Source organism: Lytechinus variegatus, chromosome 7 (assembly GCF_018143015.1).
Source record: "Lytechinus variegatus isolate NC3 chromosome 7, Lvar_3.0, whole genome shotgun sequence".
NCBI lineage: Eukaryota > Metazoa > Echinodermata > Echinoidea > Temnopleuroida > Toxopneustidae > Lytechinus > Lytechinus variegatus.
The window spans coordinates 22,039,668-22,060,296 of NC_054746.1; the positions used below are offsets into that span (position 1 = coordinate 22,039,668).

Consider the following 20,629-nt stretch of genomic DNA (forward strand, 5'->3'; position numbering starts at 1 on the left):
GGTGATCTATTGTTCCTTCCCCCTGAACAATAGATGTGACGCAAGGATTTACGCCAGTGATATTCGCAAACTTGCACGATTTCCATATCATCAATATCTTTTTCTTCATTAAATACTTAATTTTGCTTTCTTCTCCACATGCGCTAATTCTATCCATGCTAAGGTTTCCCAAAATAATGTCTTTTTAAAGAGAGAAATAAACATTATATTTTTAATGCATCTAGATCACCAAGCTTCTATAACAAAATATAGTTGTAAAATCGTTGTCAATTTGTTAGTAATACCCCGAATTATCCTGAATCAGTTTAAGGTAGCCCTGTTTTGAGGCCTATATGATTATTAAAACTTCATCAAAACCCATTTTCGGTTTAAAGGTGATTGACTGGGCGTACTGTTTCCGTTTACGATGATTTACTGGTAATATAAATTAATAATATTACCCCAAAAATGCATGTCTTAACTGATTGGATGTTTATGGTCTTTGCAGTTTTCACTGATTCGTCTTATGCCAACGTGGCCAATAAAAACTTCAAAAGCCAGTAAGAAAACAGTGCAACGTTTACACAAAAGGCAAAAGTCTATACCCCTATTTGTATTCTTTGTGTTCATTCAGGGCGAATGGAGTCACCCGTTCATACAATTCAAGTACTCACATGGTATGTAATACGCTATACGAGCCCACCTTTACTACATAGTGCTGTTTATCAGTCCAGTCAGCAAACATCAGATCATAATTATCGTGCGTTTCTACTCAATTTGTCGTTCTAATCAACAATATACGGGTACCAAAATAATACACTGTTGAAACATAGCATCGCAACCATTCATCGTATGGTATATCTTCTACACGCGGCGCCTTCTTAAGTTTGCATTCTTAAGCTTAAGGGTAGCTGGTGTTCTTTAGCAGACAACATGTAGCGATGACCTTCATCATTGGTACTCCTATCTATGTTTGGAAGCTTGTATAGTCTGCCACTTCAACATGAAAAATAACAAAACTGATATTGTGCATGGAATATCACGGAGTCGCTCAGTGGGAATATCATACTCTAACTGGATTTATGTACATTTGGTATTCTGCAATTGATAATTGATACTCGTCTGTATGAAACAATACATCTGCAGATTCCTGTATACATGTGTTATTTTTCTTGGTATCGTGATAACTGGAAGCGGTAGCAATGGTTGGTAGGTGCTGTAGTAGACGCTCTCGGTGGTGTAAGAAATTCTTTGTATTATGTATTGTACTAATGCTCTTGATACCAGTTCTATTATTATTCACAACTCAAGACTCTACATTTTGGAATCCTTACGACGAATGGAGGGGGTTGAGAAGGAGCAATGATCTACCCGACGGTCTGCCAGACATGCAGATGGATGTAAGTATTATTCTCAGAATATTATCAATAATATTAATGATATCAATAACAATATTGCTAAAATACTACATTGTTATTAAATGCCTTAAAAGATAACACAATTTGTGCGGTATAGCTAGACATATAGGCTACAGTGCATTGACCACTTCACAAGCAATATTACTATTTAAAGTTCTATCCACTCATATACACCCAATGAGTGGATAGAACTTTAGATCGTAATATCAAGTCGATTAGATCCAAAACTATTTCTGCTTCTTACTTAAAGGGGTGGGGGTATGTACAAGAGTGTGCAGAAAATAGGCCTACCTGAAGAATATTCTAGTCGATTGATTAAACTATTACTTTGGGTACATCATGACATCAATTTTGTTTTTCAGAAAGATCAACAATTGCATCAATAAATTAGGTTTATGTGCATATCAATTATTTTTTTATTTAATGTTTTCATATTAACATAATATCAAAAGGGATTACCTCTCCCTCCTTTTTTCTCCCCTTCATTCCCTAACCATGCTAACCTCTGCCCGTTGACACCCCTTCCCCCAAAAGTGGTGCTTTGGACACAGGCCCTCTTTCCCCCTCTCCTATACATGCCAGTGTTTCTTACGTTGCAAGGGTTATCATTACGATATTAAGAATATTTTATCATTATTTTGGCTGATCAATACCGACTTCATAATTCATCCACCTTCTATCAAAACCATCACCGATTACGCTTCGGATAAACTGATATGATTTCACCCGACAAACACCCGGGTCATGCCTGGTGACTTGGAATGACTTGCCACAATTGATCAGAAATGGATCGTGATAATAATTGGCCAGACGCAAGTTATTGCTCAGGAAAGATGACACACACTAGGCTTAAATAAAAACCTGATTATCTGCTTGAGTCGATCGTGGTTTGTATGATATAGAAGCCCAAGAACGATATAACAAGCAACAATGTGAACATTACAATGGTAGATAGTTGCAAAATGCATGGATCGTGGCCTCGTGGGTTTGTTGTCAGGGGCGGATCCAGTTTCCGCCAATAGGGAGGGGGGTCAAATTTTTCACCCATATTTTCCCCAATTGGCCGCTCAAAGTTGATATTTTTTCTTTGAAGGGTAGTTCTAACATTCACTTCTTATCTTTATTCTTATAAACAGTCACTTCTTATCTTTATTCTTATAAAACATGTGTAATAATCTCATAAGCCCTATTTTAATAGTGTTTTTGAAAATTCATGTATTTTGTTCTGAAAATTCAACATTTCGGGCAATTTTTGTGATCCTGAAATGCAACTAGATAATTACAGCGAGCGCGAAGCGAGAGCAGAAATGTTTAATATGGGTTCTGGCAAAGGGACATGTTAACGGATTGTTGCAGTTAGCCATTAAGACGCGCTTCGCATTAAATGCGAAGCGCGAGCTTAAAACTTTTGATATTCCGACCTAAATATGGACATTCTAAGCAAAATTTGTAATCATGAACGGGATAGGTATGTAAATATTATTGATGCGAGCGGTATGCGCGCGCGAGCAGAAATTTTTTGGATATATTGATCTGCAACTGGATAATTTAAGCACGTTTTGAATAAAGAATAAACTGCGTATCTCAATAAACATGCGTGCGACAGACAGACCTGGGCATTCTGAATACATTTTTTTATCATGTAAATAAATAGTGTCTGCGATTCCGATCTGAAAAGGGTCAATTAAAGCACTTTTTCAAGTACTGTGTAGGAAAATTGTGAAGTGGATGTGAACGCATTTAATAAATGATGCGAGCGCGAAGCGCGAACTGATAATTTTTATTTTTTTTTGTCCTAGGACCGGGACATTCCAAGGATGTTTGTCATCATATGAAAATGATGACTATTTTCATATTCCTCTTCCTAAGCGCGAGATGAAACTTGTCAATATTCCATTCTGAAAGGGACAATTTAGTTATTAGTGATTCATGAATATGTTATTTATTAATCTAATAAGCCTAATGAAATTCGTTGATATTGAGGCCTGAAAACTTGACATTTTAAGCACTTCTGTAATTTTGAATAGGATGCATGGGTTAACATATTTTCAACAATTAATGGGAGCGCAAAGCACAAGCCGAAAGTTTTGATACACTGTGACAGTCATAAGAAGGAGATTTTAAGTATTTTGTTATAGAATTAATAAGGAAGTATACATAACTCACCAATCAAAATGCAAGCGCAAATCGCTAGCTTATAGACCTACATTTTGACAATCAGACACCTGAAAAGGGATATTTTAGAACTTTATGGAATACAAAAAATACAATATTGGAAAATCAAATAATGCGAGCGCAAGCAGAAAATGTTGATATTCACACTATAAAGTGGACAAACATCAATTTGTAAAAAAAAAATATTGAAAGCACGATGTCCGAGCTGAAATATGTTTTGTATATTGAATTAAAAACTTTATATTTTAAGCTCCATATCAGCTTATTGAGCAATATAATCATCGAACAGAAAATGTGAGCGCGAAGCGTCAGCAAAAATTTATATAGTGACATGAAAGATTTGGTTATAGTCTTTCCCTGACCTTATTTTATTCATTCGTCTCCCTTCTCTTAATTTTCCTCCTTTTTTCTCCTCCTCTCTTTCCCCTTCATTTTTAAAATTTTTCTTTCTTTCCCCTACTTCCCCTCTTATTTTTGCTCCGCCTTTAGGGGGCAGGCCCCTCGCGCCCCTGGTCCTGGATCCGCCTATGGTTGTGTTGTGTTTATTTAACATAAACATATCACACTTTTAAATAGGGGTTCAAACTTGAACCCTAGGGGTTCATACAAAATGCTTCCTGAAACAATCCTGAATTTGAATTTTACGAGCAAGCGAGGGAAACTATGATTTCAAGTATAAAAGTTATTTTGATTTTTTAATATTTGCAATTCAAGACCATTAATAAAAGGAAGACTTCAAAATTCATGTTATTATTTATGCAGGAATGGCATCATGTTCCCCGACCCCCATAAAATATTTTGGTGACGTTTCCTACTGCCCCCCTCCCTATATTGATTCTCCCTGTTACTCAGTTTGTTAGTATATACCCCGGTGTTCCGTATATCCCTTTTTTTATTTCATACCAACCACGAAGGTCATATTTTCTCTGCGTCTAAATTAATATGTCACAGCTGCCTGGATCTCTCTATTTTACATGTACAGTCGAAAACATATTTGTAATTAATGGTAAATAGAGTCTTGTTTACATGATTTTATAGACCATTATACAGTTATATATATGCACAACGATTTGCGATTACCTGTGGCAAATAAAGGTCGGGTTTGCCTATGTCATTTTTTTAGGGGGTGCATAGATATGTATTTGTAAGCAGTGGTGACGTCACGGTGACGAAACAGATGTCAGTTATTTTCATGAAGGAAAGTGCAGCATCCGAGCAAGAATGATTGTCACTTTAAAGGGGAATGAAACCTTTGGAACAAATAGGCTTGTGTAGAAACAGAAAAATCAAAGAATAAGAATAAAGAAAGTTTGAGAAAAATCGGACAAATAATGAGAAAGTTATGAGCATTTGAATATTGCAATCACTAATGCTATGGAGATCCTCCCATTGGCAATGCGACAAGGATGTGTGATGTCACTGATGAACAACTTTCCCTTTGGTGGACTATAAAATACCCTCAAAATGTCTCTTTTTGCTTTTTCTTATGATGATACAAACTCTTTATCCATTATGTATTCTTAAAAAATATGTATTACATGCCCTCATGTAGAAAGAACACATGATCAATGGATAGATGTGATAAAAGAGGCAATTCAAGTGAAATATATACTAAAGTAATGGGGAGAGTTGTTCATCAGTGACATCACACATCTTTTTTGCATTGCCAATTTGCTATCTCCATAGCAATAGTGATCGCAATATTCATATGCTCATAACTTTCTCATTATTTGTCCGATTTTTCTCAAACTTTTGTTGATCTGTTTCTTTGATTTTTCTGTTTTCACACAAGCTATCTTGTTCCAATGGTTTCATTCTCCTTTAAGCTAGTATATATGTAAATGGCGCCGTCTGTCGTGACCCCCTAAAACGAGTTTCGATTGCTTGCACGCGAGGGAGCGTTGCGAGCAACCAATGAAATTTGCACATTTTAGTAGTGTACCTTCACAGTTTGTTGTGACCCATTATAAACAACATTAATTTACATATACTAGGCCGATTCATTTGGTGCATCTTGGTTAACATGTTTCGTAGTTTCAAAATTTCAAGAGGTTAATTGTAATCTCCTGGTTGCAGTTAGCGCGGTCTATGAGTTATTTCATTTCGGGAGAATTCATTATTCCATTAGCAAGGATAGTTCGGTTAAAACTCAAAATCATGTTTATTAATTGTCCAACAATAAACAATACAAAATCATGACATAGGTTACAACTAATGGTATAACTAAGAATTAAGAGGTTAACAACATCTGGTTCAGATTGGCCTATATATTTGTTGTTGTTTTGTAATTATACCATATTGTATACAGGAACGATACATAAAATCAGAAAAAAAATAGTGGAAATTTTTTAGGCAGAATTAGTGAGGAGTGGTTGTTTGTAGTCAATATAAACAGAATATATTAGGAAAACAATCAATATGCTCCAATTAACATAGAAACTAATCAACCACTCTCTCCTTTCCTTTTTACCACAGACACTTATTGTAGAGCCCCCCATCCTGAGGAGTACAATGGGTAACTTTGAGCCCCCTCCTGAGGACGGGCGTCGCCAGGGCGCGGGGGAATATGGTCGCCCCGTCATGCTGAACCCCAGTGATCAGGAGAAATATGATCAGAGCTTTAAAGAATATGGCTTCAACATGGTCATCAGCGATCGAATCGCACTCGACAGGACTGTGAATGATATCAGACAAGACGAGTAAGTTTGTACACATGCTCAAATCTCATGAGTTTTGCTTGACGCAGGATAAAGTCACTGGGACGGGGTAATAGATTTCCCAAGAAGCTGTGATCGTTAAAAAAAAGGTTGGTATTTCCACAGTGGATACTACGAAGCAATGAAAAAGTATTTGGCTGGTATTTTTTTTAACCCGATCTCTAAGAAAGCATGAAAGCTTGTAAGCAAAACAACAAGAGGACCAAAGGCTTAAGTTCCTGTCCGAGGGACCTAGTAATGAGGATCAAAACTTATTCCTTACCAAACATGCCAAAGGGCACTAGCGCACGAGCTAAATATATTATTCATTCATCATTCTTAGTCGTCCTTAACATCATGGATTAATGTACGCGTTTTAATTTCATGTATAGGCCATCCGTGAAAGGATGGTTCCAAGAAATGGTCACAGTTATCTTCATAATTCTTCTCTGACCTGATTTACCTATTTTTCCCTGACTCTATCAGCTTATGTAAAATAATTATTTGCTATATTTTTAAATCACAGTATGGAATAAGCCCTTGACTTTACTTTAAATGGTAAACATTACAAACCTTAGTGAATTTACTATCAGTTACCCTTCCTTTAAACATACACATATTATGAAGTAAGGATCAATTGCCAATGCCAGCATAACTAAAATAATGAAATAAGTAGTTAATTGTTCTTATTTAACCTCAGTTGAAGATGACCTCAAATCAACATGAACGTTGTGACAATCTAAGAAAGTTGGACTTGGTTACCTAATCGTCACATTTTATTGATGTCATTTTAGATGCAGATACTGGCACTATCCGACCAATCTACCAAATACATCAGTAGTGGTGGTATTTCATAATGAAGGGTGGTCAACTCTCCTACGAACGGTACACAGTATCATCAACACATCGCCTCCAAATTTACTTCAAGAAGTAATATTAGTTGATGATTTCAGCGATAAATGTAAGTAATAATTGGACAAGACAAGTTTAAACAGATCTACAAGAACATGATATCAAAGGTGGATAATATCATAACCTCTGTTTTATTATAGGTTGTTTTTTAATGACTTGATGGAAAGAAGTAATCACTAATCAAAAACTATTTAGCAATTAGAGACAATATGTTACAACATACTTGTTCCATGCATGCAAGGACAGGGACATACAGGGACATCCTTTTTAGTAAACATCAAGGAGGGGAAAGGAGAATGGAAGAAAAGGAATTATCAAAAGAATGGCGTGGATAGTGTAAATATATATTAGACGTATTATACCAATGAGTTAAAAAAAAATGGCGCCACCCTTAGCTCGTATTACCCCCTATATACACAGGCGCCACTTCTATCTGCAAACACATAATCATAATCGTATTCACTATTGTTCATAATAAAAAAAACATAATGTTCTATTTGTTGAATCAAAGTTTAATCATCATAATTGCCATCAACAATATCATCATCATCCCCATCATTATCGTCATCGTCATCATTATTATTATCACAATCATCATCAACGTCATCATGATCATCATCTAACCATTATAGAAATCCCTGTTCCATTTCAGCTCACCTCCAAGCCAGACTCCAGCAATACATAGACGAGCCGCAATTCCAGGGTAAAGTCAAACTCTACCGTAACAGCAAACGAGAAGGTCTGATTCGATCCCGCATCTTTGGCGCGGAGCAGTCTCGTGGTCAAGTGGTCACGTTCCTCGACGCCCATTGTGAATGCTCTCCGAATTGGCTCGTTCCATTGCTAACAGAAATAGCCCTCAATAGGTAATGGCTCGAGTTTAAGGATTGTTCTCTCTAGTATTCGGGAGAAAACACGTTGGACATCATTTTAACAATTTAAACAAGCGATACATTGTCAGTTTCATGCAAACATTTCACGTTTTCAACATAGGAAATTCACTATTATTTCATTAGGGTGAAATTCATCAAGAATCAGAAAAATTTTCAGAAAAAGTTTCCTTTGCTAAAAAAAAAACTTTGACTTGAAAGAATGCGCCACAAATGGATTTGTTTTGTTAATTGAAAGCTGTTTTTTAATTATTGTTTTCTATTTTCCTTACTGACGGATTCCTTCCATTTTTTTCTACCATTTCTGCTACCTAATCCAGAACGACCGTGGTCTGTCCCACCGTCGATTCGATATCGGCCGATACCTTTGAATATCGATCACAAGGAGATGGTATGTGTCGTGGTGCAATGGATTGGGATTTCTGGTATAAACGGATCCCAGTTGATCTGAGTAGAAAGAGACTAGGTCTCAAGTATCAAAGCGAACCATACGAGTAAGTTCTCAAAATATTTATTCATTACTCATCGTATGCATCATTGCAGTTGTCTATGTATGTCTTTTCCACAGTGACTGTCAGGCATTTATTAAAACAATAACATCCACCGATTAAAGTTCAACTTGTGACTGATCATATTTACTCTGATTTATCAACTTGGGTAAAAGCAAGCGTGACAATAATAACATTTCAGACTAGATAAATAGTATTATGCACCTGCACTTTATGTTTTGTGTTATTTTGAATGAATGAACCAATGTATGAATTACATGTTCACTCTCTTCCTGTTTTTCTACCTTGTTTGTTTCGAATCATTGAGATAATGGCTGAAGGCCAAATCATGAGAATTAAAGTACGGTCTACTGTATATAATCCAAACCAAAATTTTCAAAGTCTTGCATTTTGTAGAGTTGGTTCAGGTTTTTTTAATATGTCTCAACTCTTATATCCTCCCTCTCCATGTTGATATACCATGCATGTCAATATGCCTATATGCTAATACTGGTTTCAATACATATATTTTTCTTCTTTTTTTAAATTAAATCTTATCTCATATCAGCTCGCCCATAATGGCTGGTGGTTTGTTCGCACTCGACAGAGAATACTTCTTTGAAATCGGTGCTTATGATCCAGGACTTCAAATTTGGGGCGGGGAAAACTTCGAAATATCATTTAAGGTCAGTGAATAGAATACTATATTCATTTATAGTCTGATATGATTATGTTAAACCATAGTGTCTTGTCTGAAAATTATCATTAGTTTCTTCTCGAGATTGTGCTTCTGCGACATCTCTTTCTCCAAATCTATTTTTTTTCTCAAGCATCAGGAGGGAGATCTCTGCACAACAGTCTCATTCCCCTTTCAAAAAAAAAACTTGGGAAGTAGACATAAATTGTAGTCGATATACAACAATCAAGAAAATAAACGTAAATTATCTTGTCACCCTAAATTATTAAAAAGACGGTGGCTTCTGTGATTGATGATAATAAATGAGGTTGCAGTATATGGGGCCCGTTTCATAAAGGACTTACAACTGTTTTAACTTTGCCATTATGGCAACTACCATAGAAACATTGATTCTGATTGGTTGCTGAGCCCTGTTACCATGGTAGTTGCCATAATGGCAAAGTTACAACAGTTGTAAGACCTTTATGAAACGGGTCCCAGCAGATCGACAGATCAAGAGATTACTTGAATATTTCGATTGTGTGTAGAAGATATATATATATATATTTTTTTGGGGGGGGGTGTCTGTAATATCTAACCAATCAAATGAAGTGTTTCATAAAGTCATGAAGTGATATGCAAGTGATTTTTACTGAAAACTGCAATGGTGTAAGCTACTGAAATACCTTTATCTCATTGGCTGAAATGAAATTTGCCAGTAATTTAACTAGAAAGCACTTCATGAACCACTACTCGTGTCCCACCCTCCCCCTTTTCTTTATTTTACTTATTTCCAGTTTTTTTTTTGCACATTTTCTTACCGGATGTTAAAAATAAACAAACTTATGGGTGTAATGCATGTATGCAAAAAGGACAACTTTCTATAGCATTGGAACACTTTATTGATTGTCGGTATATTAACACCACATAAAACTTGTGTCTGATTTAGTCATCGACAGTAACCGAAGGATATCTACATAACATCATCTATATAACGTTTTACATGTAATCTGATACTGTAATCAAATTCTTTTGTAACGAATTATTGATTTTTTTAATGGAGTCGTTGCAAGGCTTTTCTTTCAGTAATAACAGCTGTTTGTTCCTTCTATTCAACTTCAATTTCCAGATTTGGATGTGTGGAGGGAGGTTAAAGTTTGTTCCTTGTTCTCGAGTTGGTCACGTGTATAGGAAAGGTGTTCCCTACACCTACCCAGACTCAGGCGTACCTGGTGTCAGCGTTATTCACATGGTAACAAATTAATTAATCAATTTTAAAGACTTTATATTGTGCACTTCGTGATCTTTTTTCACAATTATATGGTTTGCGACCATTTGCAACCTTTTGGTCGTACGATAGGCTGCAACAGGCATCAGTTGCTATCTACCTCATCGCACAAAGGCTTTCACAAAAATGCAACAGCTGTCGTACTACACAAGGCCTTGCGTTCACATACTAGTTTTGCACGAGTGATTGCGAGTGGTTTCACACCAATTTGAAAGTTGGATCGTGCGGTCGCCTACAACGACTTTGAGAGCTCGTAAGACACCAAAGCGATCGATCGTACAATACCAAAGAAAAAAATGTTGCAGGCGGTCGTAAACTGACCGGAGATCAATTGTGAAAGGACGATTAAGCACACTGTACTCATGCGATCCATCTTTTAAACAAATCGAATTTTGCTATAAATGTCGAATTCTGCTTCACTGCAGAGCCTTGTATAGAGTCCTCATCATCTTGAAATCGTAGCCGATCGCAAGACTGATATGGGGCCATTGCGATTTGGAATGGAATTCCTCCTTAAATTCCTACAGGGTTGCTTGCAATAGACCGGAATTTCGATTCTAGTATTGATACATTCCGAACTTTAATCTTTAAGATATTATAGGTTTGAAATTATGTGTGATACTACTATAGCCGATTTTGTTTTATGCAGTGGCGTAGACAGGTCCTTAGACCTGGGGGGGATGATCCCTAGCTGGGTCATACTTTATATATTATATATATATTTATATATACATATATATATATAATTAATATATAAATATAAAGAATGAAGGAGATAACGTACTCGATAAAAACAAAATATCATGGGCCAAAGCAGACGAGTTAAAGATAACAAAATAACACGATCTGCCTCATGGATTATCTCGTGTGTCTTTTAATCACTTTGCTTTCAGCAATAAACAGGGCATCCAGTAATAAACAAACTTCCTTGCACATTTTTCATGGCAGTAATCTTTTGTTTGATTAATGACAATGAGTAAAGATGATCATAAGAGAAATGTCATTTGTCGGATGTCTAGTTATCATCTTGGTCATGACAGTCCTGCTAAACATGATCTAGAATAACTAGTATTCCTTATTTTACTAGTATAGTAGTATACTCTTTTAAAAGTAGCGATATTGTTGATGATCAAACGAATGAATCAACAACTAAAGGAATAAACAAATAAACAGCCAAATAACTAAAAAAATATCAATTACAATTATAGTAATAGGGGTAAAATAAAAAAAAAGCTCAACATTATATTTCTTATCCACGTGCAGATATGCGGACACTAAAATGATAAGCACACTCTGTTTAAAATTACCATGATTACAAAGGCTTGATTGAATTAAGTATGGAAATGAAATAAACCTCACCGGGTTGTCGGAAGTAAACTGTATAGATAGTAACTTGTTATAATTTCGATTCATTTCTTATTATGTACCTTGTTATGATGATTATGATAAAAACATAGGTAAGGAAATGTAACAGTTTATAACCTTCAAACCTAGAAGACTGCGCACGTACAGAAATCACTGGTATAAGTAATTCCAAAATACATTGCGCCTCGACTTACTTCTTCTTGAAACTGGAAGACGTTTATTTTCACCCAATATAGTTATGCAAAACAGTCCTTAACAGTAAAGGATTATAATGCCCAACATGAAGGAAAAACAGCCTAACGATCCTTAAATGTATATGACGACGCAAGACAGTTGTTATTACTTAAAACTTGCAAGTTGTAAATGCATATAAGATGATTGACTCTGAATAAAAGTCCAATTTTGATCATGTTTGTCATTGCTGTACGTTATGATTATTACTGCTATTATTATTGATTGATTTTAACTAGCATTCATTGCTTTATTACTGTATAGTTTTGCTTCTTCCCCCACAGAAACCTGGGGGGATGATTGTACACACCATCCCCCCCACCTAAAATTCTGGGGGATGCATCCCCCCATCCCCCCCGCTATCTACGCCGCTGGTTTTATGTAGAGTGCAGAAATATATTATGATGAAAATTCCGTTATAATTAAAAAAGTCGTTTTACATATTTTTACAATATAGTGATGAAAAATGCCATGCTACAGCAGACCCGTTATATTTAAGCTTAAATTTGAGAAAATATTCACGCCATTTATTTGCAAAATTATTACTTTCTTTGTATCAGAACTACATGCGAGTAGCCGAAGTTTGGATGGACGACTTTAAAGAATATTTCTACACCGCCAGACCAGATTTGCGCGGAAAACCCTACGGTGACATCGGGGAACAGATTCGATTCAGACGGCACAACTGTCCGAAGAGTTTTAAATGGTTCATGGAAGAGATTGCATTTGATTCATTAGAGAAATTTCCTCCACCGCCTCCTAACCAGGGATGGGGAGAGGTAAGAATGGATTTGTTTACAAATATTTTTAAACACAGCCATGTAAATGCAGTAATTCCAGTTGACATGCAGCCACAATTCATCGATTGTCTAACACTTTCACCATTAACAACAAGCAATTTCGAACATTTCAAAAAATATGAAATCTTGAGTTTTTCTTGAATAAGCCAGTTCGTAGTTCCTTTCTGCGCATGATCAAAAGATTCTACGCATGATCAGAAGAAGGCCATTTGTACTAAAGTGACATGGTGCTTTAAAATCTAATGAGATAAGCTCCAACTTTGATGTCTTGATTATTCATATATTCTTTTGAATTGTCGTTTTCATTTACATCCACAAAAAAACAACAATGCTTCCACGAACGACTGGTATTTCACAGTTTGTCAAGTACATTGTGCAACATGCTAAGATATGCATTCAAAGTAGGAATGCAACAAATACCTTCATCAAGTGTTCATTGGTGTGCTATTCTAGTCACCTGGTCTATTCAATTTCTTCATCCTGCTATGTAAGGCAAGCTTACGTAATATCTTGCTTTGAAATCTGCCTATCATGATGAAAGAAATGAAAGGTCATTTGACCAAAATTGCCCATGAAGTAACTACGAACTGGTCTATTCAGTTTCAAGAAGTAAACCATGGACTGAATGGCAATCCTTCCAATCTCTCTCGTAACCCTAATTCAGCTTAGCTTATCTACTTGCTGTACCACAATCTCATAATTCATGGGGAGTCGATCATTCCAATATGCTGGGCCATTCCTACGGAATAAACTTCCAAAAGATATCGGCAGGGTTTCCTTTTTTTCTTTTCTTTAATACTGCGCCATGAGCATCTTTTTATGATGGATACCGGCGCATTAGGAATGTCTAATTATAATTAATATTATTATTGGCTCGTGAACAAATACTCTAAGGGTTGGTATCATCATTATGTGTACCCTTAAACACTCGAGGATCATCTGCACGAGCCCGAGTTTTCAAATAATCACGCTATTTCGGCAAACTATTCCGATCTGAACAATCTCGAGATTATTTGTAATGACACTAGATGGCGCGAAACTGGGTTCTGACCACAGAGTGGTGGTTTTCCAGCATTTATTAAATACCTTTTCCCCTAGATTGTTTCAAGACTGTTCAAATGAAAGAATAAATTGCCGAATTATTTAATGTTTATGATTATATTTCTTTGTCACAGATTAAGTCGGTACACACAGGATTGTGTGTTGATAGCATGGGACACCAAGGAACAGCAGGGGGAGAGGTCAGTGTGTACATATGTTAAAGTTTATATTAGTGTCTTATGATTTGTTAATGCATAGACTATTCTCTTAGACCAATAAGGTAGCAGGAAGAAAGGTATATTGTTTCAAGTTACTTCCACCTTCTCATGATAACGTGATGTGTAAAACATACGGTTATTTCATACCATACCATATAAAGATAGAAGCTTCGTTTTAGCCAAAAATATATATCATTGATAACTATATCCTCGACTCATGACCTTCATGGACAGACTATCGATGTGTTGTGAATTTGTATGTTTAAAAAATGTAATGTTTCCCTATATCTATGAGAGCATGGTAACCCCATCAAAATCCATCTCAGGTATACTTTCATTTTCGAAAAAAAAATAAAGAAAATAAATTATCCAGGAAAGGGGAGACTTGTTTGTCCGAATTTAAGAAATACAATAAACATCAAATACAAAAGTTAATTCTAAAACATAATATAGATATCAAATCGGAGGATAGCCCAATAATTCAGCAATGTTGATATAACATTGCTTACATTTCTTTAGGGTTCTGGAAAATATTCACTCCACTTTCACCGAGGAAAGTAGGGAAAACGTTTGAAAATTTAGAAATTTTCGTCCAACAGTCGTTCTTTTTCAAACAAAGTATTGATTTAATAACATATCCGTGAATTATGCTCATTTATCTTTTTTTTGGTCGATTTTGTTTTTACAGGCTGGTGTTTATTATTGTCATGGTATGGGAGGTAATCAGAGGTTTCGTTTTACTGGTCCAGGCCAAATCATCCTGTATGATTACTGTTTCTACGTAGATGGGACCAGAGTCAGGATAGACAAGTGCAATAGAGTTCAGTATTCATCGTTCTGGGACTATGATGAGGTATGTGTTATAGGCATAGGGCGGATGTTTCTCTATGCATTATTTATATTCCATATATAGACATACCCAGGGATGGTGTCACAGGGGACAGTGGCCTCTATGATTTTGTCAAGTAGCGAAAGGGAGGGTGTGGAAGGGGGGGGGGGTGGTAAAGAAGGAAGAAAGGTGTGACAAAAGGGGGTCTGGGTCGTTACTATGGGGAGCAGTATGCAAAGGATCTATGATAGATTCTATGTATGACGAAAAAATCAGCAAAATTGATTCAGCCAATTCCGAGAAAAGTTGGCGACAAACAAAGGTGCCAAGAATAAATAAATAACTAGAATTTAATTCGTCATGCGGACGTGTCGCCCTTGTCTGACGCAAATACTTAGTCAATGTGAAGAGCATCATATTATAAGATAAACTCTATCAGAGGTCTGCGAAAATAATATTTATTTTTGCTGTCTTTATTTTCATTTTCTGCAGGTTAACCAACGATTCCAGTTGAAGAACACAAATAAATGCCTTGATCACAATAGCAACGAACATACCCTTTTTGTCAGTGAATGTGATAATGAAAAGAGCACCCAGCAATTTCAAATTAACCCTCCAGAGGAATTACAAATACAACCAAAAGCTGTTCGGTAGCATATCCCTTCATAATTATAGTAGCACATACTGTTGAGGATTTCATACAAGATTGTTATTAGCTTTAAAAGCCATTTTAAGGGTGTTTTAATTAGTTAGATAATTATAAACAATGAATTATATTCATGAATACCGTCTATACAACCTGTATAAGGCTGAAATCTCCAATTTTATAACAGTGACTGAAAGTCAATACAACATGAATAACAATTACAAGTTTTAATTAGCTGGTGGAGAAATTAATGTTAATAATGTCTCTCTTTTTTAGTTTCTCAATAAAGTGGTGAACATAGTTTCCAAAGGGCCTAGAATTAAAAGGCCTACAGATGTCAGCATACGATACATGGTAAAAACTTGGTTTATTTTAAAAATGTCGTGAGATCAGATAAGAAAATGAATTGACAGTGGGTACTTATCCACAGTCATAATCACTTAAATCTGCATCGTATCGCTTCGATATAAAGTTCGGGAAAACTTTGTATGTTACCCGTCTAACCACAACTACAAATTAATTCTCGTACATTTATTATTGTTATTCCAATATAGAAACAAAGTAAACATGTGTTGCAAGTCGGTTTATTATTGTTTTTAAAGAATTTGGATCGTATGACCCGAGTTTTCGTTCATCAATTTAAAAACTTTCTAAGCAACTCATTTTCAAAAATATTCGTTTGCCAAAACTACCATTTTAGATTTTAAAAAGTCAACGTAATTTCTTGATACCATTTCCTTATATCTGCCTTGGTTAAGAATTATGATGTATTTTCACGGACATCTAGCTCGGGTTGTGAGTTTGTGGTTTGGTGTAGATGTCTTTACATTCCTTTGTATTTATTTATTTCGTGTTTTTTAGTTTTACATTAAGTTTAATTTGATTAAGTTTGCCCCTAAGTATAGCATATTGGAATTAACAGTATTAAGAAATATTATAAAGCAGCTAATTTTGTGGCAAATCATTGTGTATCAAAATGTTTGGTAACACAACCGGGATGCTAATTAATGAGATAGACGCAGTGTCTCATCATGGCCCCGCAGCAGGGGTGCTAAGCACCAAAAAAAAATCCTTAGGGGTGCTGCGTGTAATATTCTCCATAGGCAGCACCCCAGGTATATATTCTAAAAGATGTGTAACAAAATGAAATAAAATCTATCCAAAATGACTTTTATCAAATTTCTCGGGACCAATTTGACTTCCATTTTGGAGTGAACCCCCCCCCCCATTTCTCGGGACCAATTTGAATTCCATTCTGTAGTGAAAGCCTTTTTTTCTTTTCAAATTACATCAGCACCCCTACTTAAAATTCGTTCCAAGGGCCCTGTGTCTCATGATATTGTACGATCTTAATTTTTTAACTCCTCATTATGATATTGACACTATACATTTATCAATTTACGTGCAATTGACAGACGTATATCAATAAGAAAGTTGTCAGTTCTGAAAACAATTAAATGTCTTCATGGATAAACTGTAGATTACACCCTTGTTGATGACAGTGGTCTGTTAAAAGGATAATATTTTATAAGGACCTGTTCATGCGATTAAAAAAATGAGAAACAGAGAAAATGAAAAAGAAATATGAACGTTCTAGAATAAACCTACTCTGTTTTAAGTATTGACTTTGTGAGCTAATGCGCTGTACCGGAACATCAACCAAAAACGTGCAATTTGTTCGCGAAAGATATTTGTTTACTAGTATCTTTGAATTATTTATTTACACATAAAATCGAAATAAATAATTGATATATTGAATCATTTAATTCCATTTATGGAGTCTGTAATTTAGCGCATATAGTCTGGGTATTGCTTTATGTCACTGCGCAAAGATTCAAGACTCTATTGATGATTGCTTGTGAACATTAATTTTTTTTTTTTTTTGGGGGGCGGTTTATTCTTCTTTATAAAGAAGTATTTAGCAAATTGTTAGAAATAAAAACCCGATTTCTATGTCCATGTTTTTTTTTTGATTCAGGAAATGATAATCTGTCAATAATGTTGGTCATATAAAAGAATGATGGTATTATATTTCTGTTGTTTTATTATTGTACTTCGTTTTCTAAACTGTGTGTGGTAATATTCCTATTTATTGTTGACAATGTCTTTCATTAATAAGGCACTTAACATTCCTAAGTGTCTTTGAAAGAGATTTATCTGATTATGGTATTTTTAATTCATATAATATCTCTTAATCCATAAAGGCAATACTAACGACGTAATTTCCATTTTCGTTCATGTAAAATATGTTGCGTTGTTGAGTCGTAACTCAATTGTTGTTTTTTAACAATAATTTCTACTGAACTATAATGATGGTATTATGTAACAACATCGTACAATAAATTAAATCCACATCAGGCCAAGAGGTGACGTGCATATTTGTCAGATTATTCACGTCAAACGATTATTTACTAATAACATCAATGATTTTCATTATTTAGAATAGATGAAAAAAAAATGTTTTACAAAACAAACATGTTTCTTTTTCAACCAATATTGGGTCAGTTTTATTCAATATTTTTAGAGCGAAGATGTGAAATCCTACATTCTGAAAAAAGGATTGGTCAAAGCACGGAACTACATCCGATGTGTCGTTAATTATGACGTTCGACTGATAATAACCACCATAATTATATCTACAATTTTTTGGTGGTTTTTAACCAATAAACTGGTTGGTTTTCACGATTTTTCGTCGGCTGGACACATTTCATCAACAGATTTGTTATATTAACCAATTCTTTTCTCAGTGCGCACGTTTAAGATTTAGTAACAGAAGACGTATAGTTTCGGATTATCTCACAATGTTCCTCCTCTTTAGTTTGTAGTCATATCGGATATTCTTTGTAATTCTTTTCTCTCTTTTTTTTCACAGTTCGGTTGACATTATTATGATACTAATGAATATTCTTTTAACTAAATTTTCTTTAACACCGAGAAGTGAGTTTACGTTCTAAAATTATACAGACCCATATAATGGTTGAAAGAAAACCGTGATAATAGTACAAAAAGTAATAAAATTTTGCATCTGTTGCTTATATCCCATGTCTCTCTTTATTATGACTTGTGTGGATACGAATTTTTATATCTGGAAATTTGATCATGACATCTAGATTTTTTTTTTATAAAATGATGTTTGGGTTTCACTTAAGAAAACAAGTTGATCTAAATGAAACGTTATAAATATAAATTCTAATTTTATTAAATTTGTAATAGATGATAGTTATACATAACAAATAAACAAGACTATAATACTGTGCAAAGCGTATTTTAATGATGCATTTCTGTGTGATGATTTCAATCATATACAGATTATATTTTCAAAGTAAGATAATAAATAGTTCAATGTCAATATTGACTTGGAGATGTGAAATTCATATGTACTGTAATTTTAAAGACAATGATTCAGTTATTGTGCGCATGAATTCAACATTTCAAAGATAAAACAACAAGAATAAACCAGCAAAAATCAAGAGTTGGTAATTATAGAATTCTCCGATAGAGAATAATTAAAACTGTATACCTTTTTCATTCTGCTACCATGACTAGGATGTGTTATCACGGAAGCACTGAAGCCATGCCGACCAACGATTCGAACAAATATAAATATTCTTGTTTTACATTCGATAAGTTCGGATTCAGTTTCGTTACTTTCAAAACTTGTATTATGCTCAAATTTCAGGGAATCCTGAGAAAACTCAGGTATTTGTAGTATTTCATTTCAGTCTTAACATGCTAAAAAAAATTGCTAGATTTGCTGAAAAAATACACTAAGAAGGCAGAATTCATTCATGTGAAGATGAAAATGAATACAGTTAATTGAATGTATACTGGAAAAAAATTGAAGTGGGTTTAAAATAGAAAACAAAAATGATATCAAATGTGAAGGAGGGACATGAGAAAGAAAGAAATGAGAAAACAAAGCAAGTGAGTGAGAGAGGGGGTAGGGTGTTCATTAACCCATGCAGTACTTGGGTTGAGTATAGCGTTAATGATGGTGATTTTTATATGATTTTCATAACAGTTTCGATTTAGTAAATTAAGAGGCTTTTTTATAGGAGGAAATTATAATTTGTTTAACAAATTTTCGGCATTACTCCTATTTGTTTAAGATCAGTATGCTCGATCTGTAATGAAAATCATAAGATCAGTATGCTCGATCTGTATGAAAATCATAAATCGTAAGTCAGAAAAAATTGGAACCAGTGGGATTCGAACCTGCCATCTACTGCTTTCCGGGCAGCGACTCAACCTTTTATAATGATCCTCAAATAAAATTAATGGTTACAAAGGAGAGAAACGTATTGTGTATCTTTACCTCGATAATTGTTTAACAATAATTACCGCGAGAATTGCTCGCTAATGCAATTTAAGACATAAACATACAGCCTGACATAGCAATAAGCCCTACAAATACGATATATCATTCTCGTCGTAAATGACATTTTCCGCTCCTGTTTTTACCGACATATCTTGAAACTGATTTTGTTTAGCATGGGGTTTTAAACGCCTAGATAGAAATAAAATTTTAAAAAATATCACATTACACTCTCAAGACAGGTTGAGATAGTAAGATATTCCGTTCTTTGTAGCAAAAGAAATGTCTTTGAAAGGTTGACTTTCCGAACTCTGCATTTTGTATAATGAAGTGATATTCATTTGAGATCCACTTCCTTACATTGATCTGTACATTAAAAAACGTAAAAAGGTGAAAATTCACGAACTGAAAAAAAGTAGTTAGAATTGCACTGTGAGGCATGGTTGTCAATGGCAACAGACTTTGATTATCTTAAAAATATTCTATAATGAAATATACGTCAAGACGAACAGGTTTATACCACAGAACATTACATTCCTCATAGATTTTTAACTGAAGATATCACTGTAGACATAACTAAACGAAGTTTCTGAATCACACGTTCTGTTCAGTGATGTAATGGCGCAAGCAATATGAAGAGTACTCATTCTGGATCTTGCAGT

General features: G+C 34.9%; 1 protein-coding gene across 1 annotated transcript; it reads left to right on the forward strand.

The window, feature by feature from the left end:
* Positions 1-596: 596 nt before the first annotated feature.
* LOC121418755 (N-acetylgalactosaminyltransferase 7-like) lies at positions 597-19,104 on the forward strand. Its single transcript, XM_041612838.1, has 11 exons — positions 597-1,379; positions 6,048-6,271; positions 7,063-7,229; positions 7,833-8,046; positions 8,391-8,564; positions 9,127-9,244; positions 10,364-10,486; positions 12,679-12,897; positions 14,094-14,159; positions 14,866-15,030; positions 15,499-19,104. The coding sequence occupies exons 1-11, from the start codon at positions 1,182-1,184 to the stop codon at positions 15,658-15,660; spliced, it is 1,830 nt and encodes a 609-aa protein (XP_041468772.1). The 5' UTR covers positions 597-1,181; the 3' UTR covers positions 15,661-19,104.
* The last annotated feature ends 1,525 nt before the right edge of the window (positions 19,105-20,629 follow it).

Bases quoted from the DNA above. Each gene is read 5' to 3' on its own strand.
- LOC121418755 (XM_041612838.1), top strand. From the start codon at position 1,182: ATGGTTGGTAGGTGCTGTAGTAGACGCTCTCGGTGGTGTAAGAAATTC. The intron at 6,272-7,062 runs GTAAGTTTGTAC...ATGTCATTTTAG, and splicing joins AATGATATCAGACAAGACGA to ATGCAGATACTGGCACTATC. The intron at 8,565-9,126 runs GTAAGTTCTCAA...ATCTCATATCAG, and splicing joins TATCAAAGCGAACCATACGA to CTCGCCCATAATGGCTGGTG.